Source organism: Megascapheus bottae, chromosome 4, assembly GCF_031878675.1.
Source record: "Megascapheus bottae isolate mThoBot1 chromosome 4, mThoBot2.hap1, whole genome shotgun sequence".
In the NCBI taxonomy this organism is placed as follows: Eukaryota; Metazoa; Chordata; class Mammalia; order Rodentia; family Geomyidae; genus Megascapheus; species Megascapheus bottae.
In genome coordinates, this window is record NC_143512.1 from 13,904,190 (window position 1) to 13,920,709 (window position 16,520).

A 16,520-nucleotide genomic window follows, 5' to 3' on the forward strand; every position below is an offset into this window, starting at 1 on the left:
ATTAGGGCTGAGGACTGTACAGGAAAATGTCATGTAAGGGTTTGGATTAATCCTGATATGTTTTGAATTTTTCTGAAGTTGGGTGTTGTCCCTTAGCTCTTCAGCTCAAAGCTAGTATTCTACCACTTGAGCCGCATCATCACTTCAGGTTAATTGGAGATGAGTTTCATGAACTTTTGTGCCTAGGCTGGCTTTGAACTGTGATCTTCAGATTTCACCCTCCTGAGTAGCTAGGGTTACAGGCCTGAGCCACTGGCGCCCAGCATATGATGATGTTTCAAGGTTGTTGTTGTTTTTAATGTTTCAGTTTATTTCATTTTTTAATAGTACTGGAATTTGAACTCAGGATCTTTCTTGATAGGCAGATATTCTGCCACTTGAGCCATGAGTTCACTTTCATTTTTGTTGATTATTTTGTAAAGATGATATACAGAGGGGTTACAGTTACATAAGTTAGGTAAATGAGTACATTTCATTTTGGACCGTGTCCCCCTCCCCTTCTTCTCTCCCAGTTTTCCCTCTCTGATTCGCACCTATAAGTTTTATAGCTGATTTTCAACATAGTTTTTAGTGATTGCCACTGCTGCACACCACTCTGGCTTTTCTTTGTATGGAAAATTGTTTTTAATTAAAGAATTTATTAACATTGATTTTTACATCATATTTCAAATGACATGATTACAACAAATATTCAAGAATGGAATCTCTAAATGTAATCACTGGCACTTAGTTTTTAGAACATAGTTAAAATTAGGCTGAGAGTTTGTATATCATAGATACCTACTAATCTATATAATGAAACATTATGTGTATAGAGTCATAAGTCTATGTAGTTGTGTTTATATTTCCAATACCATGTCCATAGCATTGGGTATGCAAATATTGAGTCCTTGCTCTTGTACTGTTTGGATCTAATAGCCACATATTAAGGATATCATGTGCCTTTTGTTCCTTTGAGACTCTTTCTCCAATTAACCTCTAGAAAACTGGGAAGTGGGGCTTGGCTCAAAGGTAGGGTGGTAGCCTTGAGCTGAAGAGCTCAGGGATGGTGTCCAGGAGGAGTTCAAACCCCATGACCCACCAAAAATACAAAAAAACAAAAACCCTGAGATTATGCATGGTGGCATAGACCTGTAACCCAAGCAACACAGAAGTTATACATAGGAGAATTGTAGCCTGCATGAAAAAAGTGAGATTTTGTATGAAAAATAAAGCAAAAAAAAGGGAGGGGGAAAGAGTTGAGCCATGCTTGGCAAGTGTGAAGCTTTGAGTTCAGTCCTCAGTAATACCTCCAAAAGAAAGGAAAGAAGCTGAGAATTGTGGTATATGTCTGTAATCCCAGTTACTAGAGAGGTTAAAATAGGAAGATTGTATCTAGCAAAAGCAAGATAACCCTGTCTGAAAAACTAAAACAGCTGGGGTGGGGCTCAAGCCTAAGCAAGTGCAAGGTTGTTTATTATTTTTTTTCTTGTAATTAGTAAAAGGGTTACATGATATTTGCCAGATAGAAGGTGCATTAATTCACATACATTGATACCCTTTCACATGTCTTGGTACCCATTTCCCTCCCCCCCCACACTCCCCACCCGTCTTGGTTTTCCCCCCTTCCCTATCAAATTTCAAATATCCAAATACAAATAAATTCAATATATCAGATAACAAAGTGAGATACTATACCAATATGAGATAACCAAGGGACAGCAAAGGAGATGAGAGACAACATAGTACATTAAGGACAACAATCATTCATTATATGGCTTTTGTTTCTGTGGGTCATGGGGCTTGAACTCGGTCTGGGCACTGTCCCGGAACTCTTCAACTCAAGGCTAGTGCTCTACAGCTCAAGGCTTCCACCCTACCCTTGAGCCAAGCCCCTCTTCCCATTTTCTAGAAGTTAATTGGAGATAAGAGTCTCAAGTCCTTTTGTGCCTGGACTGGCTTTGAACCTTGATGCTTAGATGTCAGCCTCCTGAGTAGCTAGGATTATAGGTGTGAGCCATCGCTGCCAGTGAGTGCAATGTTTTGAATTCAAATAGTACACCTCTTAATAAAATATTTGAATTTTAGGATAAATTTCTACATTTTTGGGCTGGGAGCATGCCTAATGGTAGAGTGCTCACCTAGCATGCACGAAGCCATAGGTTCGATTCCCCGGAACTACACAGAAAAAGCAGGGAGTTGCACTATGACTCAAGTGGCAGATTGCTAGCCTTGAGCAAAAGGTATCCAAGGACAGTGCCAAGGCCTTGAGTCCAAGCCCCGGACTGTTAAAGAATTTTTTTCCTCCATTTTTGTAAAACATATTTTTGGGGTTTGGTTAGATAACTTGTGTTGAATCTACATGCTACTTTGGGTAGTATTATCATTTTAGGAATATTAAGTCTCCAATTCATGAGCTTGCACTTTTGTGGACTTAGGTCTGTATATAGGCAAATTAAATGGGCATTTCTCCTTTCTGTTTACCCAATATCACTTTCTACAAACTGATAATGAGTAAGTAAGGGACCAGTGATACTCCTTTAAACACAATGGTGTTGGTTAACTGTGTACACTTCCAATCAGGATGGGACTGCCTTTTTTTTTTTTTTTGCCAGTCCTGGGCTTGAACTCAGCACCTGAGCACTGTTCTTGGACTTTCTCAAGGCTAGAGCTCCACCACTTGAGCCACAGCACCAGTTACAGCTTTTTCCTATGTATGTGGTACCAAGGAATTGAACCCGGGTCTTCATGCATGCTAGGGAAGCACTCTACCATTAGGCTAGCACTCTTCCACTAGGCCAAACTCCTGGCCCCGTGTCTGCCCTTTTGTAGCTGAATCTATTCCAGAAGATGCAGGGTTTAGATTTATCTCTAAATGATAGAAGACTTTTGATATACCAGTCTGAGACATTTTTGCATACATCTGTGGAGCAGGTTCTATTATGGGGGATCACAATGCCAGGAGAATAGGGATCACAATGCCAGGAGAATAGACAACAGCTTTCTGCTGACCTTCTGCTTTTTCCCTCAGGTTCTGATGATGGCTCCCCAAGGCCTGTCTCCATATAGGATGGCTCCCCTGGGAATGCTGCTTGGGTTGCTGCTGGCCTCCTGCTTCACTTTCTGCCTCAGTCATCAGAACCGGGTAAGTTATCTTATTGGATCTAAAAGAGCTCTAAAGAGGTTTGAGGGGGGAAAAAAGCCTTTCTATCACTAGGGCGTTGTAGGATAGAGTGGGCTTGTCTTGTCTTGTCTTAGAATGTGGGTTATTTCTCCCCTTTCCTATATCTTTTGCTCCCTGTTTAAAACTCATAGCAGTTTCCCTTTGGGGAAATGATGTGATCAAATAATTCTTCATTTAGCAAGTATTAATTAGGTTCTTTGTATGTATTCTCAATTACAATCCTATGAAGCAGGATCACCCTCATTCTTTTTTTCTTTTTGCCAGTCGTGGGGCTTGAACTCAGAGCCTGGGCACTATCCTTGGACTTTATTTTGCACAAGGCTAGTACTCTGCTACTAGAGTCATAGCACCATTTCTGGATTTTTCTGTGTATGTGGTACTGGGAATCGAACCCAGGCCTGATGTATGCTAGGTGAGCTCTCTACCACTAGGCCAAACTCCCAGCCATATCACCCTCATTCTGAAAATAAGGAAACTTAGGGCCAAAGACTTGGAGAATCCTGGCACCAAATCCCACTACCAGTTTTAAGCAGAGTTGTGAATGTCAGTATTATCTCCAGGAGCAAGGTACCTGTATGGCTAGCACTGTTCCCCAGTAAGAGAAGACTGATTTCTTCCTCCACTTCCTCTCCCTTGAACTTTCTCAGATTGTCTATATTCTTTTCTCCCTCTTGTTTCCAGGCATTTCTTCATTAATCATTGTTCAGTGTTTCTGTCTTTTTTGATAGGCAGCTTGGTCTGGCCACAGCCTTCTTGGCCTGTCCGAGCAACTTGCCCTTGACTAGCTCTTAGTGCCATTACTTTTCCCTCCCTAGAGAAACCCAGACTTGTGAGCTTCCTGACAGTTTTATTCTCCTCTGGCCACCTTTCCCAATCTCCAGTGCTGTTACTAAATGTTGGATAAAGTGCTAGAGGCCTTAGAACTAGAAGCCCTTGAAGTGCAAATGACAATTGTGATGAATTTAATAGCAATCCAGCTCAGCTAAGGTTCACCTATGGCTTGTGGCAAGCTTCCACCTTCTCTCTGAAGTCATTTTTTTTCTTTGTCTTTCTATCTACTTTCTGGAGCAGAAAAGAACATAGTTAGGAGTCACGAATCCTTTTGAGCTTTTAACATCTCTAAGAGCCTGTTGGTGCCTTATTTTGGCTTCTTCAATGACAACAAAAACTGGGTTCCCAGGCCCCAAATGGTAGGACTGGCTACCATGAGGTTAGGGTTCTGTCTGGCATGGTTTAGTGATAAAATGACTCAGAAAAGTACCCAAGAGTCTTGAGGAATCAGTACTGTGTTCCCTCTCTGATTGCATGTTCCCTATTGAGAGCTTTAGCAGATGCACAATTAACAAAAGCATGCTGATGAATCTACTTAAGGACTGTGTGTTAGTAAGTCCCTTTTGGATAATATTCTAACTAAATAGATGAGCTTTCAGAACCATAATTATTCTGGCCCATTTATATTATCTCTATTGAGTCTAGTCTCAGAAAAATGTTAATATACTGACTTTCATCAACAAAAGCCACTTTTATCTTTATATCTGTTCCTGTACTGTATCCATTTCATCATGTGTTAAGTACAAGTAGAAGTTGAAGTGTTTTCTCTCATACCATAAAAATTGCTGCCCTGATGGCAGTGAACCACCTTTATAGTAATGAAGATAAGGTGAGATTGGAGGTGCTTATGAACCTTTCTTGAGATCCTGGCTTCCAGGAAGTTGCTTCTGATGACCTGGAATTGTGTTGTCCAAGGGTGTTTGTGCTTCTTAATGACTACCCAGGACTGATGATTGTGTCTACTAGAATGATTAGGACATAGGCCTTTCCTTCAGTTTCTGCTGTATTTTTTTGGGTGTCATATCTTAGGAGTAGAGATGCTGAGAGGCTGTGATAGTAGCCTTCAAAAGGATGGTGGAAGAAGAGGGAAGGTCATACAGCCCCAGGGAAGAAGTTATATTCCCTCTGTAAGTTCCCTTTTATTTACCTGCTTTGGCTTGAGCTTTGGTTTCTGGTTTCTCATTTAAAAAACTGGCTTTAGTGTGGATTAAATGTGATTATATAGATAAAGCACTTTATATTGTGCCAATCCCAATGTTGTCAATAAATGTCAACTGTTACTTTTAGTATGGCTATGGCTCTTTCAGTGGTTTAGTTTGAGGGTATATCAAATCTTGCCCTGACAGTGTCTCTATGTCATAGTGTCTGTTAATCCACCATTTTCTTGATTCCATCCATCCGTTCTCTTGGTTCTTTGAAGGTTTTAGCTTTTAAGTATATCATACTTAGATACAAGTGCAAGGAAGTGTGAATTGGCTACCACCCTACCCCTTGAGCCACAGCCCCACTTCCCCTTTTCTAGTGGTTAATTGGAGATAAGAGTCTCATAGCCTTTAGTGCCTGGGCTGGTTTTGAACCATGATCCTCAGATCTCAGCCTCTTGAGTGGCTAGGATTACAGGCATGAGCTACCTTCATGGCTCCGTTTATGTATTTTTATTGTGGTATTTTTACCTTCTTGTGTAAGACTTCATTAAGCATTTCTTGTAAATTAGTCTGGTGGTAATGAAATCCCTCATGTTTTGCCTATCTCAAAAAGGTTTTATTTCTTCACTTCAGATGGATAACTTTGCTAAAGTAAGTATTCTTTCAAGACTTTTAATATACCATTTGGCTTTTTTCCTGGCCTGCAGAGTTTTTACTGAGAAGTCTGATGTTAGCCTCATGGAGATTCCATAGATAAAACTTAGGCTTTTCTTTCACTGTTTTTAGAAATCTCTGTCCCATACTCCTCCCACCTCCTTTGGTATCAGAATTTGAGATCAGAGCTTTGTGTTCATTTGGTTTACTTGTTTGCCTGGTACTCTACTACAACTTGAGTCACACTTTTAGTGCTTTCCCTGAGCTTTTCTCAAGGCCAGCCCTCTACCATTTGAGCCACAGCTCCACTTTGGATTTTTTTTTTTATATAGTTAATTGGAGATAAGTGTCTCAAGAGCTTTCCTAGGCTGTCTTACAGTCTTGATCTTTGGATCTCAGCTTCCTGAATAGTTAGGATTACAGTCATGAGATACCAATGCCTGGCCCTTATCACTGCATTTTGGAGGAGATAAGTCTTACATGCTTTTCTGTTACTAGGCTGATTTCAAACTACATTCCCTGTATCAGTCTTTTTTTTTTTTGCCTGGTCCTTGGGGCTTGGGTGTTGTCTTGGAGCTTCTATAGCTTAAGGCTATCACTCTACTACTTGAGCCACAGTGCCATCAGTCTCATGGACTTTCTTACCTGGGCTCAATTTGAACTGTCATCCTCAGATCTCAGCCTGATTAGTTAGGTTTACAGATGTGAGGGGTACTGGTGCCTGGCTCTCTGTATCAGTGTTCTTAGTAGCAGGGATTAAAAATGTGGGTTACTAGTGCCAGGCTGTCTTATATTTTTGATAATTTGACTATAATAATGTTGTAGACAGGATCTGTTTTAGTCTGCTAGGGATTATTTGAACTTACCAGACCTCTGAATATTTCCAAAGATTAAGAAAATTTTTAGTAATTATATCTATAGAATAGAAAAATCTATGACTTTTCCCTTGTGAATATATACTTGCTTGGTGGTATCCCATGAATCTTGTAGGCTTCCTTCATTCTTTTAAACTCCTCCTCTTCATTTTTTAAGGACTGGATTATTACTATTTTTTTTTTTTTTGCCAGGGCTGGGGCTTGAACTCAGGGCACTTGGGCTTTCTCAAGGCTAGCACTCTATCACTTGGGCCACAGCAGTTTTGCGGCTTTTTCTGTGTATGTGGTACTGAGGAATGAAACCCAGGGCTTCATATATGCTAAGCAAATGATCTACTACGAGGCCACACTCCCAGTCCCATGACTGGATTATTTTAATAGATCTTCAGCTCAGAGATTCTTTCTGGTTGATAAAGTGTGCTACTGAAGCTCTCAGTTTATTCACTTGTATTTATTTCACTTGTTGAACAGCTTAGCAAGATTTCTTTATGATCTCTGTATCTTTTGCATTACACATTTATATGAATTTTAACTACCTATATTTTCTTGTATTGCATTAGGTTTTATAAAATCATTATTTTGAGTTCTTTTCCAGACAGTTAATTGGTTTCTTTATGGTGTGTTCCTTTGGAGATATCATATTACCTTGTTTTTTTCATTCTTCTTATTTTCCAATGTTTATTTTATCATTTCCAATGATGCATTTTAGTGCATCTACAAATTGATTTTCTTGTAGATGGGCACTTTGGTGCCCAGTATAGCTTCTTTAGCTGTAATCAACAGTTATAATATCTGGGGTGTGTTAGTAGCCTAGCTGCAGTGGTTCTTGGATTACAAACAAGTTTTCTTTTTCAAGTGGGATGGGTTTGTTGGTATCTTTGGGCATAGGGCACTTGGCTATGATCAGTTTCTACTGATCACATGGAGGCTGGTGATGCTACCGGTTGGACCTGTGAGTTTGAAATAAGACTGGTGTGGCTCCTTTGACTTTCTTAGGATTGCATAGGAATGGACCACCATGGTGATTCCAAGGTAAGTGTGTTGCTACCTGCCTACTAATGATGTGAGTTGCCTGTCAGTATTTATGGACTATACAGGGACTGGCTTGTACCCATGGGTCAGGCTAAGGTATTTCATGTTTGTCTAAAGGCTGTGTAGTGGCAGCTCCTCCAGAGCCTACATGCTCAGGAAAGGCTGCTTACCTGCTTCTCCAGGGCCTTAGTGTTGGTTGAATTTGTGAGAATGTACAGACCAGTTGCTTCTTGATGTCATGGCAAGGAAATATGATGCTACCTGTCTGCTTCTGGAGACTCAGTAGACCAAGTCACTCCAGTGCTGGTTGCCAGTCCACTGCCTGAAGCTGTGAGTAGGTAGAGTTGCTTGTCTGCTTCTAGAGCTGATTTGGCTAAGCTACTGACTGCTTCATAGGAAGCCAGGTGAGCAAAATCTCAAGATGGCACTGTGTAATGAGCAGAATCCCTGGGGCAGGCTTGATTTTGATAGATAGGAATAGCAGATGCTGTGTGTTTAGTTTTTTTCTTTAAAAGGCCATCCTATACCTTAAATTTATTTCTGTATTCTGCAGTGTTTCTGCTAGCTCCCTATTGTATTCCAGGGGTGTGCCTCAAACACACCAGTGAAATTGCTGGTTTTGTTCATTGTTTTGGCCCTTTGCATACCAGCCACCTTTAGTTACTCATGTAGCTGGATACACATTAGCCTTTTTCTAACCCTTCCTCTTGTTTTTTTTATTTACCCAGTCATCAGCCTGCTTAGATTTTGAAAGTCTTCCTGCTTCTCTTGATAAGTTATTTGCCTCCTCCTAGCCCACTTGCTAGAAGAACCTACTGGTACATTAAAGCACAAGTTGCACTCTAAAACTTAGATGCTTCATTTGGCCCTTGATACTCTAAAAATAAGTAAAATTTACACAAAAATCCTGATTTCTGTTTCTCTTCAAGCTGAATGCTTGAGTGTCAGTGATAGACACGCTGAGTAGCAGCTGCTTTCCTTACTCCACAGCAGGTTTGGAGTTTCACTGTTCCAGAGCTCCCTGATGTTTACATCTGGCATACTTCACTCATTTACATCCCTTTTTGTCTGGCCCCTGGAGGCAATTGATCAACATACATTTGAAGTAAATTTTAGTGTCCTCCTAATCCTATGGTCCATTGCTTCAGGCATGGGACTAGTCAACATGTCACAGTCCTAAAGTACGTAGATTCTGGACACTTAGCTGACAAAGAAGTCTTCCATCTGGATTGTGAATCTAGGGCTTGCCTCTAGTTGTCAGGTACTTTGAGCTTATCACAAAAGACTTATTTGCCTGTGGAGTTTATTTGTTCATTCATGTGTTCATTTGTTTATTCATTTAGTAATTTCACACTAAGCCCTATGCTAGGCATTGGTGGTATAGGTGATGAAAGAGACTAACAATGCCTATGTTCAGGAAAATCAGCCATTAGAAGTCCTTGATATTCATGACCTCCTGATTGTTTACTTTCCTTAGTCTCATACGCATACCTATTCTTTTTTCCCCTTAGTTTTTTTTTAATAATCATTGTTTTTTGAAAACCAAGTATTATGTAGTCACTGTTGGATGTCATATTTTTCTTACCTGGACTTTGGATTGCCTTCATAAATGATAATAGCTACAAACATGTATATACAGGACTGGTGTTCACAATATAGTATCTCATCTAATATGATGGAAATTACTATTTCTACTTTACTATTATGGAAACTGAGGATTAGTAAGTTAAAAATAACTTTACCAGAGGATAAGAAACTGAGATTCAAACTTTGTATTACCTGTAACAGAGCTTGAGTTCTTTATCACTGTGTTGGAGTGCTCTAATTAATAATTTGAGGGTCCTTTTTTTTTTTTTCAGCTAGTCCTGGGGCTTCAACCCTGGGCCTAGCCACTGTCCTTGAGCGTTCTCAAGGCTAGCACTCTATCACTTGAGCCACAGAACCACTTCCAACTTTTTCTGTTTATGTGGTACTGAGGAATTGAACCCAGGGCTTTGTGTATGCTAGGCAAGTACTCGAACACTCTATACTCTACCACTCCACCACTGTACACTCTCGGCCCTCAAAGGTCCTTTTGTCCAGGATATTTTCCTTACTGGTCCATAACAAGGTATGAAATAATATCGGCTAAATGTTATGCTTTTATTTCTTGTTATAATACGAAAATTCTTGGAGGGGCTCTGTATTTGTTATCAGTACCTTACCTTAGCAATACCTTATAAAACCTTCTGTCAGCGAATTAAATATCAGCCCCTTAGTAACCTATGCTGGTGAACACTGCATGAAGAGTTGCATGCATATAACATCTCCTGGAATGAGCTAGAATAATTGAGAAACCAAAATGAGATCTCCGTGAAGTACTCTGCACAGGTTTGGGCTCCTAGGAGAAGAATAAGAAGTACACTCATGAGGACAGGACTAGGAAGGCAGAGAAAGTGTTATGACAGGTGAAGTAGGAAGGCTGAAATAATCTTTCCTATATGCTTGTATGGTTCTTTTTTGCTTTCCCAAATACAATCTTGCAATTTCCTGAGGCCTTACTACTTTTATGCAAGGACAGATTTTAAAGTGGGGTAGAAAAGATGAGAGGCCAGGAAAAGGCAAAATGAGTAATACCTTCTATCTTACATCTCTTTGCTGAACTGAGAGTGCTATATCTCATTAACCTTGCATGTTTTCCATAGGCACTATAAGGTAGCAGATTTTGGGAAGTGATTTCTAACTTGGTTGTTTTTTTCCTTAGCCCAGCTGCATTTTCACCTTCTCACTTGTAACCTTTACTTCCATGGTTTAGAAATCCCCTAAGAGCTCGTTTATGATATGTGTAGGCAGAATTGCCAGGGCTGCATGGGAATCACTTAGGACTCAGCTGCTAGCTTTTGTACACCTGTGGTCATTTGACGTCCTATGTCTCTATTTTCTTTCTTTCTTTCTTTTTTTTTTTTTTGCCAGTCCTGAGCTTGAGCTCAGGGCCTGAGCACTGTCCTTGGACTTTCTCAAGGCTAGAGCTCTACCACTTGAGCCTCAGCACCATTTCTGGCTTTTTTCTATGTATGTGGTACCGAGGAATCGAACCCGGGTCTTCATGCATGCTAGGCAAGCACTTTAACCACTAGGCCAAACTCCCGGCCCCTCTATTTTCTTTTATAAATATCTATTTCTTAATCGTGAAAACAATGCTTACAGGCTTTAAATGTTCAGTAGCATAGTAGCATGCCAAATTGTAAAAAGACTCAGATAGTCATAGTGGCTCAAGCCTTTTGGCTGTTTGGGAGGCAAAGATCAGGGCATTTTGTCCAGCCCAGCAAAGAAGTTCTTGAGACTTCATCTGAAACAGTGGCTGAGTGCAGTGGCATACCTGTTAAGTAGACTCTTTATAGCCCAGGCAAGTTCAGACATAGAGTATAAATTGAGACCCTAATTTGAAAATAACCAAAGCAAAAAGGGGCTGGAGATGTGCTTAAGTGCTGATTTTTGGGGGTATGAGAAGAAAACCAAAGATTCTTGTTAATATGTCTGCTTAGAATTCTAATTTAATCCTCTCAAGATAGTAGATTATTCTGATGTTGTTTCTTGTTCATTTACAAAAGTACTATATTCACACGACAATATGATATATTCTTTTAATTATGATTTCACACATCTTGGTTCTGAGGCTGACTTTTTGAAAGGAATTATATGTATCCAACATGTATGAGGAGGATAGAGGATGATGGGAAAAGAGTATGCCATCTCCTACTGTTTCCTTATGCTTGTGTAGAGTCTCATAAGTGTTTGATCATGGCACTGTTTTCTTATTTGCAGAATGAGTTTGCACTGACTAACCCGGAGAAGAGCAGCCTGAAAGAATCAGAGAGAAAGGAAACCAAAGCTGAAGAGGAGCTGGATCCCGAAATTCTGGATGTGTTTCACCCAACTGAGGAATGGCAGGCTCTTCAGCCAGGTACTAATGCCCATCTCTGTCCTCTAGTAACATACGCAGGATTCAAAGTGCCTATGTCCTTTGTGTTGGGCTGCTTTCAAGGAGCAGCCACCGTGACCTGTTGGCAGGGAAGAGGTGAACCATTAGAGTGGTGGTTGCTTCTTTTTCAGGGCTTTTGGCCTTCATTTGCCAGCAGAACAGAGATTATGGCATCTGAGTGCACTGGAAGGAAGGCAAGGCAGTGGGTGGCCATGCTTTCTGAGCAAGTGATTGAAAACTTTATTTCCTTGCACTTCTGAAGCACAGGAGAGGCAGTGACATGTGCCTTGCTCTGCAAATGCTATTTTGGGTTTGCTTCTTGGCTCAGTGCTGCTGAAATATTGTTCATAGGAGAGTCCTAAACACTGGTGCTGGGCAGTATTGTTAAAGGAACCTATGCCAAGAAAAAGGGGCTGGCTCTGGCCTGCTTTTTAAATGGAGTGTCCTCAGAAGGAACATCTTTCTAACGCTATCATAAGCTTCAGCTCGGGGATTAAAATAATAATAAAAATAGTTATTGGGAGTGTTTGCCATATTTAGGTTCTATACTAGATGCTTTATATACATATTCATCCATCTTTGCAGTAATATGACATATTTTTATTTTCTAGCATAAATATTGAGACTCAGAAAAGTTAGTAGGTAACTTGTTCTGTGTCATTCAGTTAACTTATCCTCCTAGAGCCTGGATTTGCTATCCTCCTACTTTCTCCTTCTCAGTCCCAGCTATTCTTGTTTGGAACCCACCATGCTGATACTTGAGACTATTCTCTATTTGCATTTTTTACTGTGGCAAAGTGGCTGGCAAGCCCTGGCAGCTGCCAGAGTATAGTTCATTAGCTTCTTGCTGATATTCATCACCATGTCCTCACTGCCCTTATAGCTGCTATGCTGGCAAGGATAGCATTTGTTGTGCCAGCCAGATTTCTGATAGCTGTATCACTCCCGCTGGGTAGTTGATGCCACAGAAGAATGATAAAACACCAAAGAAACCAAGTGGGAGCAACTGGTGTTGGGCAGAAAGAAGTATAATAATGAGATATTAGATTCAGCAGCTATAACTTCCAGCTGGCATCTCCCAACTTTACTAAGAACTGACCACCCTGGTTCCTGAAGATTAAAACTAGAGGAGCTTTAGGGATAAGGAATAGAAGCTGTGAGCTATGTCCTCTGGTTTTATGTAGAATTGCTTGTGCCACTTTTAACCAGACATGGGTGTCAGGAAGATGGAAGCTGATGTCTTATGGCCTGTACTTCTGCTGTATTTTTTCTGTGGGTCAAGGCCATGGTCAATACTGTAGACAGACCAGGGCTAACAGTTTTAATCTTGTTCCATTGAGCACTGGGGGCTACTTCTAATGGCTGAAGGAAGGCAGTCTTCTTTATATCCTTGAGGATGAAGAGCCATAGCTTTCCAAGGGTGACAAGAGTGGAAAGTGGGTTCTAGAGCCTTCTGAAGAACTGGTGTGAAGCATGTTTTTACAGTTAATGATAGCTCTATTGACTTTACCCTTCACCTTGGAGTTTCTCAAGAGCTCCTTATAAACTCTTCTATATGAAATACCTTTGCAGCCTTCCCCAAAGGTAGTATATGGTATACTACAGTGGAGAACAGTGGATCCATGTAGATCAGAAGGCCAAGCAACTTTTATTCTCATTAGATCTGCCTTATCCTTGAAAGAGCATTATCTATGTACACCCTGTCTACAAGGCAGAACTGGAGATTAAGGTTAGGTTGTAGATAGGCTTGTTCTGGCCTCAGTGTCTGATGTGGAATGATTTGGAGTCTATACATGGAGACAAATTATTGCTAAGATTCCTGTACAGGAATGACAGAAGACAAATTTTTTTTTACTGGTCTATGTAGATAGCTGTCTCTTGCCTTCACACAGAATATTCATATGTGTCACATTCTGAATGCTGCCAGAGAACTTCTTATATAGTTAACTAAAGGTTAAAAGAAATGCAGTCATGCTGGGTGCTGGTGGATCACAGCTATAATCCTAGCTACTCAGGAGCCTGAGATCTGAGGATTGAGGTTCAAAGCCAGCTTGGACAGGAAAGTCCCCAAGAGTCTCTTATCTGCAGTTAACCATCAGAAAACTGGAAGTGGATGGAAAGCAGTATGGCAGTTCCTCAAAAGACTAAACATAGAGCTCCCCTATGACCCAGCAATTCTACTACTTGGCATTTACCCAATCGTCCAGAAACAAGGGCATACTAAATCCACTAGCACAATGATGTTCATTGCAGCACTATTTACCATAGCAAAGATATGGAACCAGAGGCCGGGAGTTTGGCCTAGTGGTAGAGTGCTTGCCTAGCATGCACAAAGTCCTGAGTTTGATTCCTCGGTACTGCATACATAGAAAAAAGCCGGAAGTGGTGCTGAGGCTCAAGTGATAGAGCTCTAGCCTTGAGAAAGTCCAAGGACAGGGTTCATGCCCTGAGCTCAAGCCCAGGACTGGCAAAAAAAAAAAAAAAGATGTGGAACCAACCCAGATGTCCCTCAGTTGATGAGTGGATCAACAAGATGTGGTATTTACACACAATGGAATTCTATGCTGCTGTCAGAAAGAACGACATCGCACCATTTGTAAGGAAATGGAAAGACTTAGAAAAAATCATATTAAGTAAGCCAGTCTCAAAGGAACGTAGGCCCAATAGTTTCCCTCATTTGTAAGGTAGTGATTATATTACTTCTCAAACATTGTTACCACTCCCAAGTTTTTCTTCCACTTTCTCTCCCCCACCCCCTCCCAAGTTGTAAAATTCATTTCCAACATACTGTCTTGTGACTATCACTATTACATTGGTTCACCTTTTATCCTTTGTCTCATCATCTTGCTTATCCCCTCCTTTCCCTAACTTGAATAAACAAATGTATTTACTATGTACCAGGTACCAAAGTCAGATACAATAACAAGATAAACCATAAGGGGCAACAATAACAACACAAAAACGAAATAACTTTACATTGTAGATTAAAAACAACAACAAACATAAACTTCGTATTTCTATATACTGGAGTTCATTTCACTTAGCTATGTGCATAGGACCATATAGGATGATGCTATTGAGCTATTGTGATCCTCTGCTAGGGAAATTCTAGATGTATACTAATTATTACAAATGAGGGAAACCATGGAACCTATGTTTCTTTGACTCTGGTTTACTTCACTTAATATGACTTCCAAGTCTTTCTATTTCCTTACGAATGGGGCAATGTCATTCTTTATGATGGCAGGATAGAATACCATTATATTTCCATTTTCTTGATCCATTCATTTGCTGAGAGGCATCTAGTTTGGTTCCATATTTTAGCTATGGTAAAATGTTGCAGTGAACATGGTTGTGCTGGTAGGTTTAGTATGCCCTTGTTTATGGACATTTGGGAAAATGATGGGTACTGTCCTTGTGTTTTTCAAGGCTAGTGCTCCTACCACTTGAGCCATAGCACACTTCTGGCATTTTCTGTGTATGTGGTACAGAGGAATCGAATCTGGGGCTTTGTGCATGCTAGGCAAGAATTCTACCACTAGGCCACAGTCCCAGCCCCCCTTCAGGTCTTTAAAAGGAGGACTATAATTGATTTTACTAGGGTAAATAAACTGCTTTGGTTGTGGGCTGGTCACATTGGAAGACAGATTTGGCATACAAGGGTAACAACCTATGACTTCAAGGTCTTCCTACCAGGCCAGGTAGAAATAGAGGTCCAGCAGCTATAGTCTCTCCTGAAGTTTTCCTGCCTCTGTTACTACTCTCACAATCATTACTGGGAGTCACTTGTTCCTAGAAGTGATTTTCGTCTCTCTTCTAGTTTATTTTGGGATCTGCCTCACCTTACGGAGGCACAGCAAGTATTTGAATATGGATTCAGTATCAGCTGTTCACAAGCAAGGAATGAAAGCTGTTTGCTGGCAGGTACTGTTAGTTCTGGATAGAAAACTCAAAAATTTTTCTGGAACTCTGGACCTCTAAATTCCAGGATTCATGTCTCTGCTCTTCTTATTATAGAATGTTGATTACAAGTAAACTCAGGCTATCTGCTCCCTGTGCATTTTCTGAGAACCTACTTTGTGCCAGGCATTGTACTCATGGTTAGAGATACAGAAAATGGCTTATATTACTAAGTACTGACTCTGCCAGGCATCCATTGAGGGCAGATGCTATAACTATCCTTAATTTTATAGACAAAATTGAATCTCATACAGAAAAATGACTTAGCCAAACAACCAGTAAGTTGTAGAGTCAGAATTCAGAGACAGTTTTGTTTGGCTATCAGTCCCAGCTCATAAGCTTCCTGGGAAATAAGAACATGACCCCTATTCTCAGTAGTTTATAGTATTATACACGATGCAGAAGTAGAAAGAGCAGGAAGGAAGGGAAGGAGGGACAAAGGAAGGAAGGATTATTTATTATTATTATTATTATTATTATTATTGTATATGTGAGTTCTAGAGCTTGAACCGAAGCCTGGGTGCTATCTCTAACTTTCTCTTTTTTCTTTTGGAGTCAAGGTTAGCACTCAATCACATGAACTAACTCTCCTTTGGGTTTTTGGTGGTTTGAGATAAGAGTCTAATAAACATTTCTCCCCAGATCTTGGCCTCCTCAATAGACACGAGCCACCGGTAGACTGGTTTAATTTAGAATGTTTTGATGGAAGTGTTTGGTGCTTGGATGATGTGACCTTCTCTCGTTAGCCTTGAGTTCTTGGTATTGCTGTTTGCCAAATTAGAATCTCTAACTTTGCTTATAGTTTTGTTTGAGCTGCTTGACTATGATCAGGTTGTGTAGAATCACTGAACTTTAGGTTCTTCATATGAATATAGGGTTGAAAACAATATCTACTTACA

General features: G+C 40.4%; 1 protein-coding gene across 4 annotated transcripts in view; it reads left to right on the top strand.

The window, feature by feature from the left end:
• The window catches only part of Sil1 (SIL1 nucleotide exchange factor), a 234,899-nt gene that overhangs the window by 63,582 nt on the left and 154,797 nt on the right, over nucleotides 1-16,520 (top strand). For all 4 annotated transcript variants that reach the window (XM_090331436.1, XM_090331433.1, XM_090331435.1 and 1 more), the window contains 2 exons: nucleotides 3,011-3,124; nucleotides 11,505-11,643. In XM_090331436.1, the coding sequence (XP_090187562.1) occupies nucleotides 3,017-3,124; nucleotides 11,505-11,643 (247 nt within the window). In that variant the 5' untranslated portion in view covers nucleotides 3,011-3,016. The remainder of the gene's footprint in view (nucleotides 1-3,010; nucleotides 3,125-11,504; nucleotides 11,644-16,520) is intronic.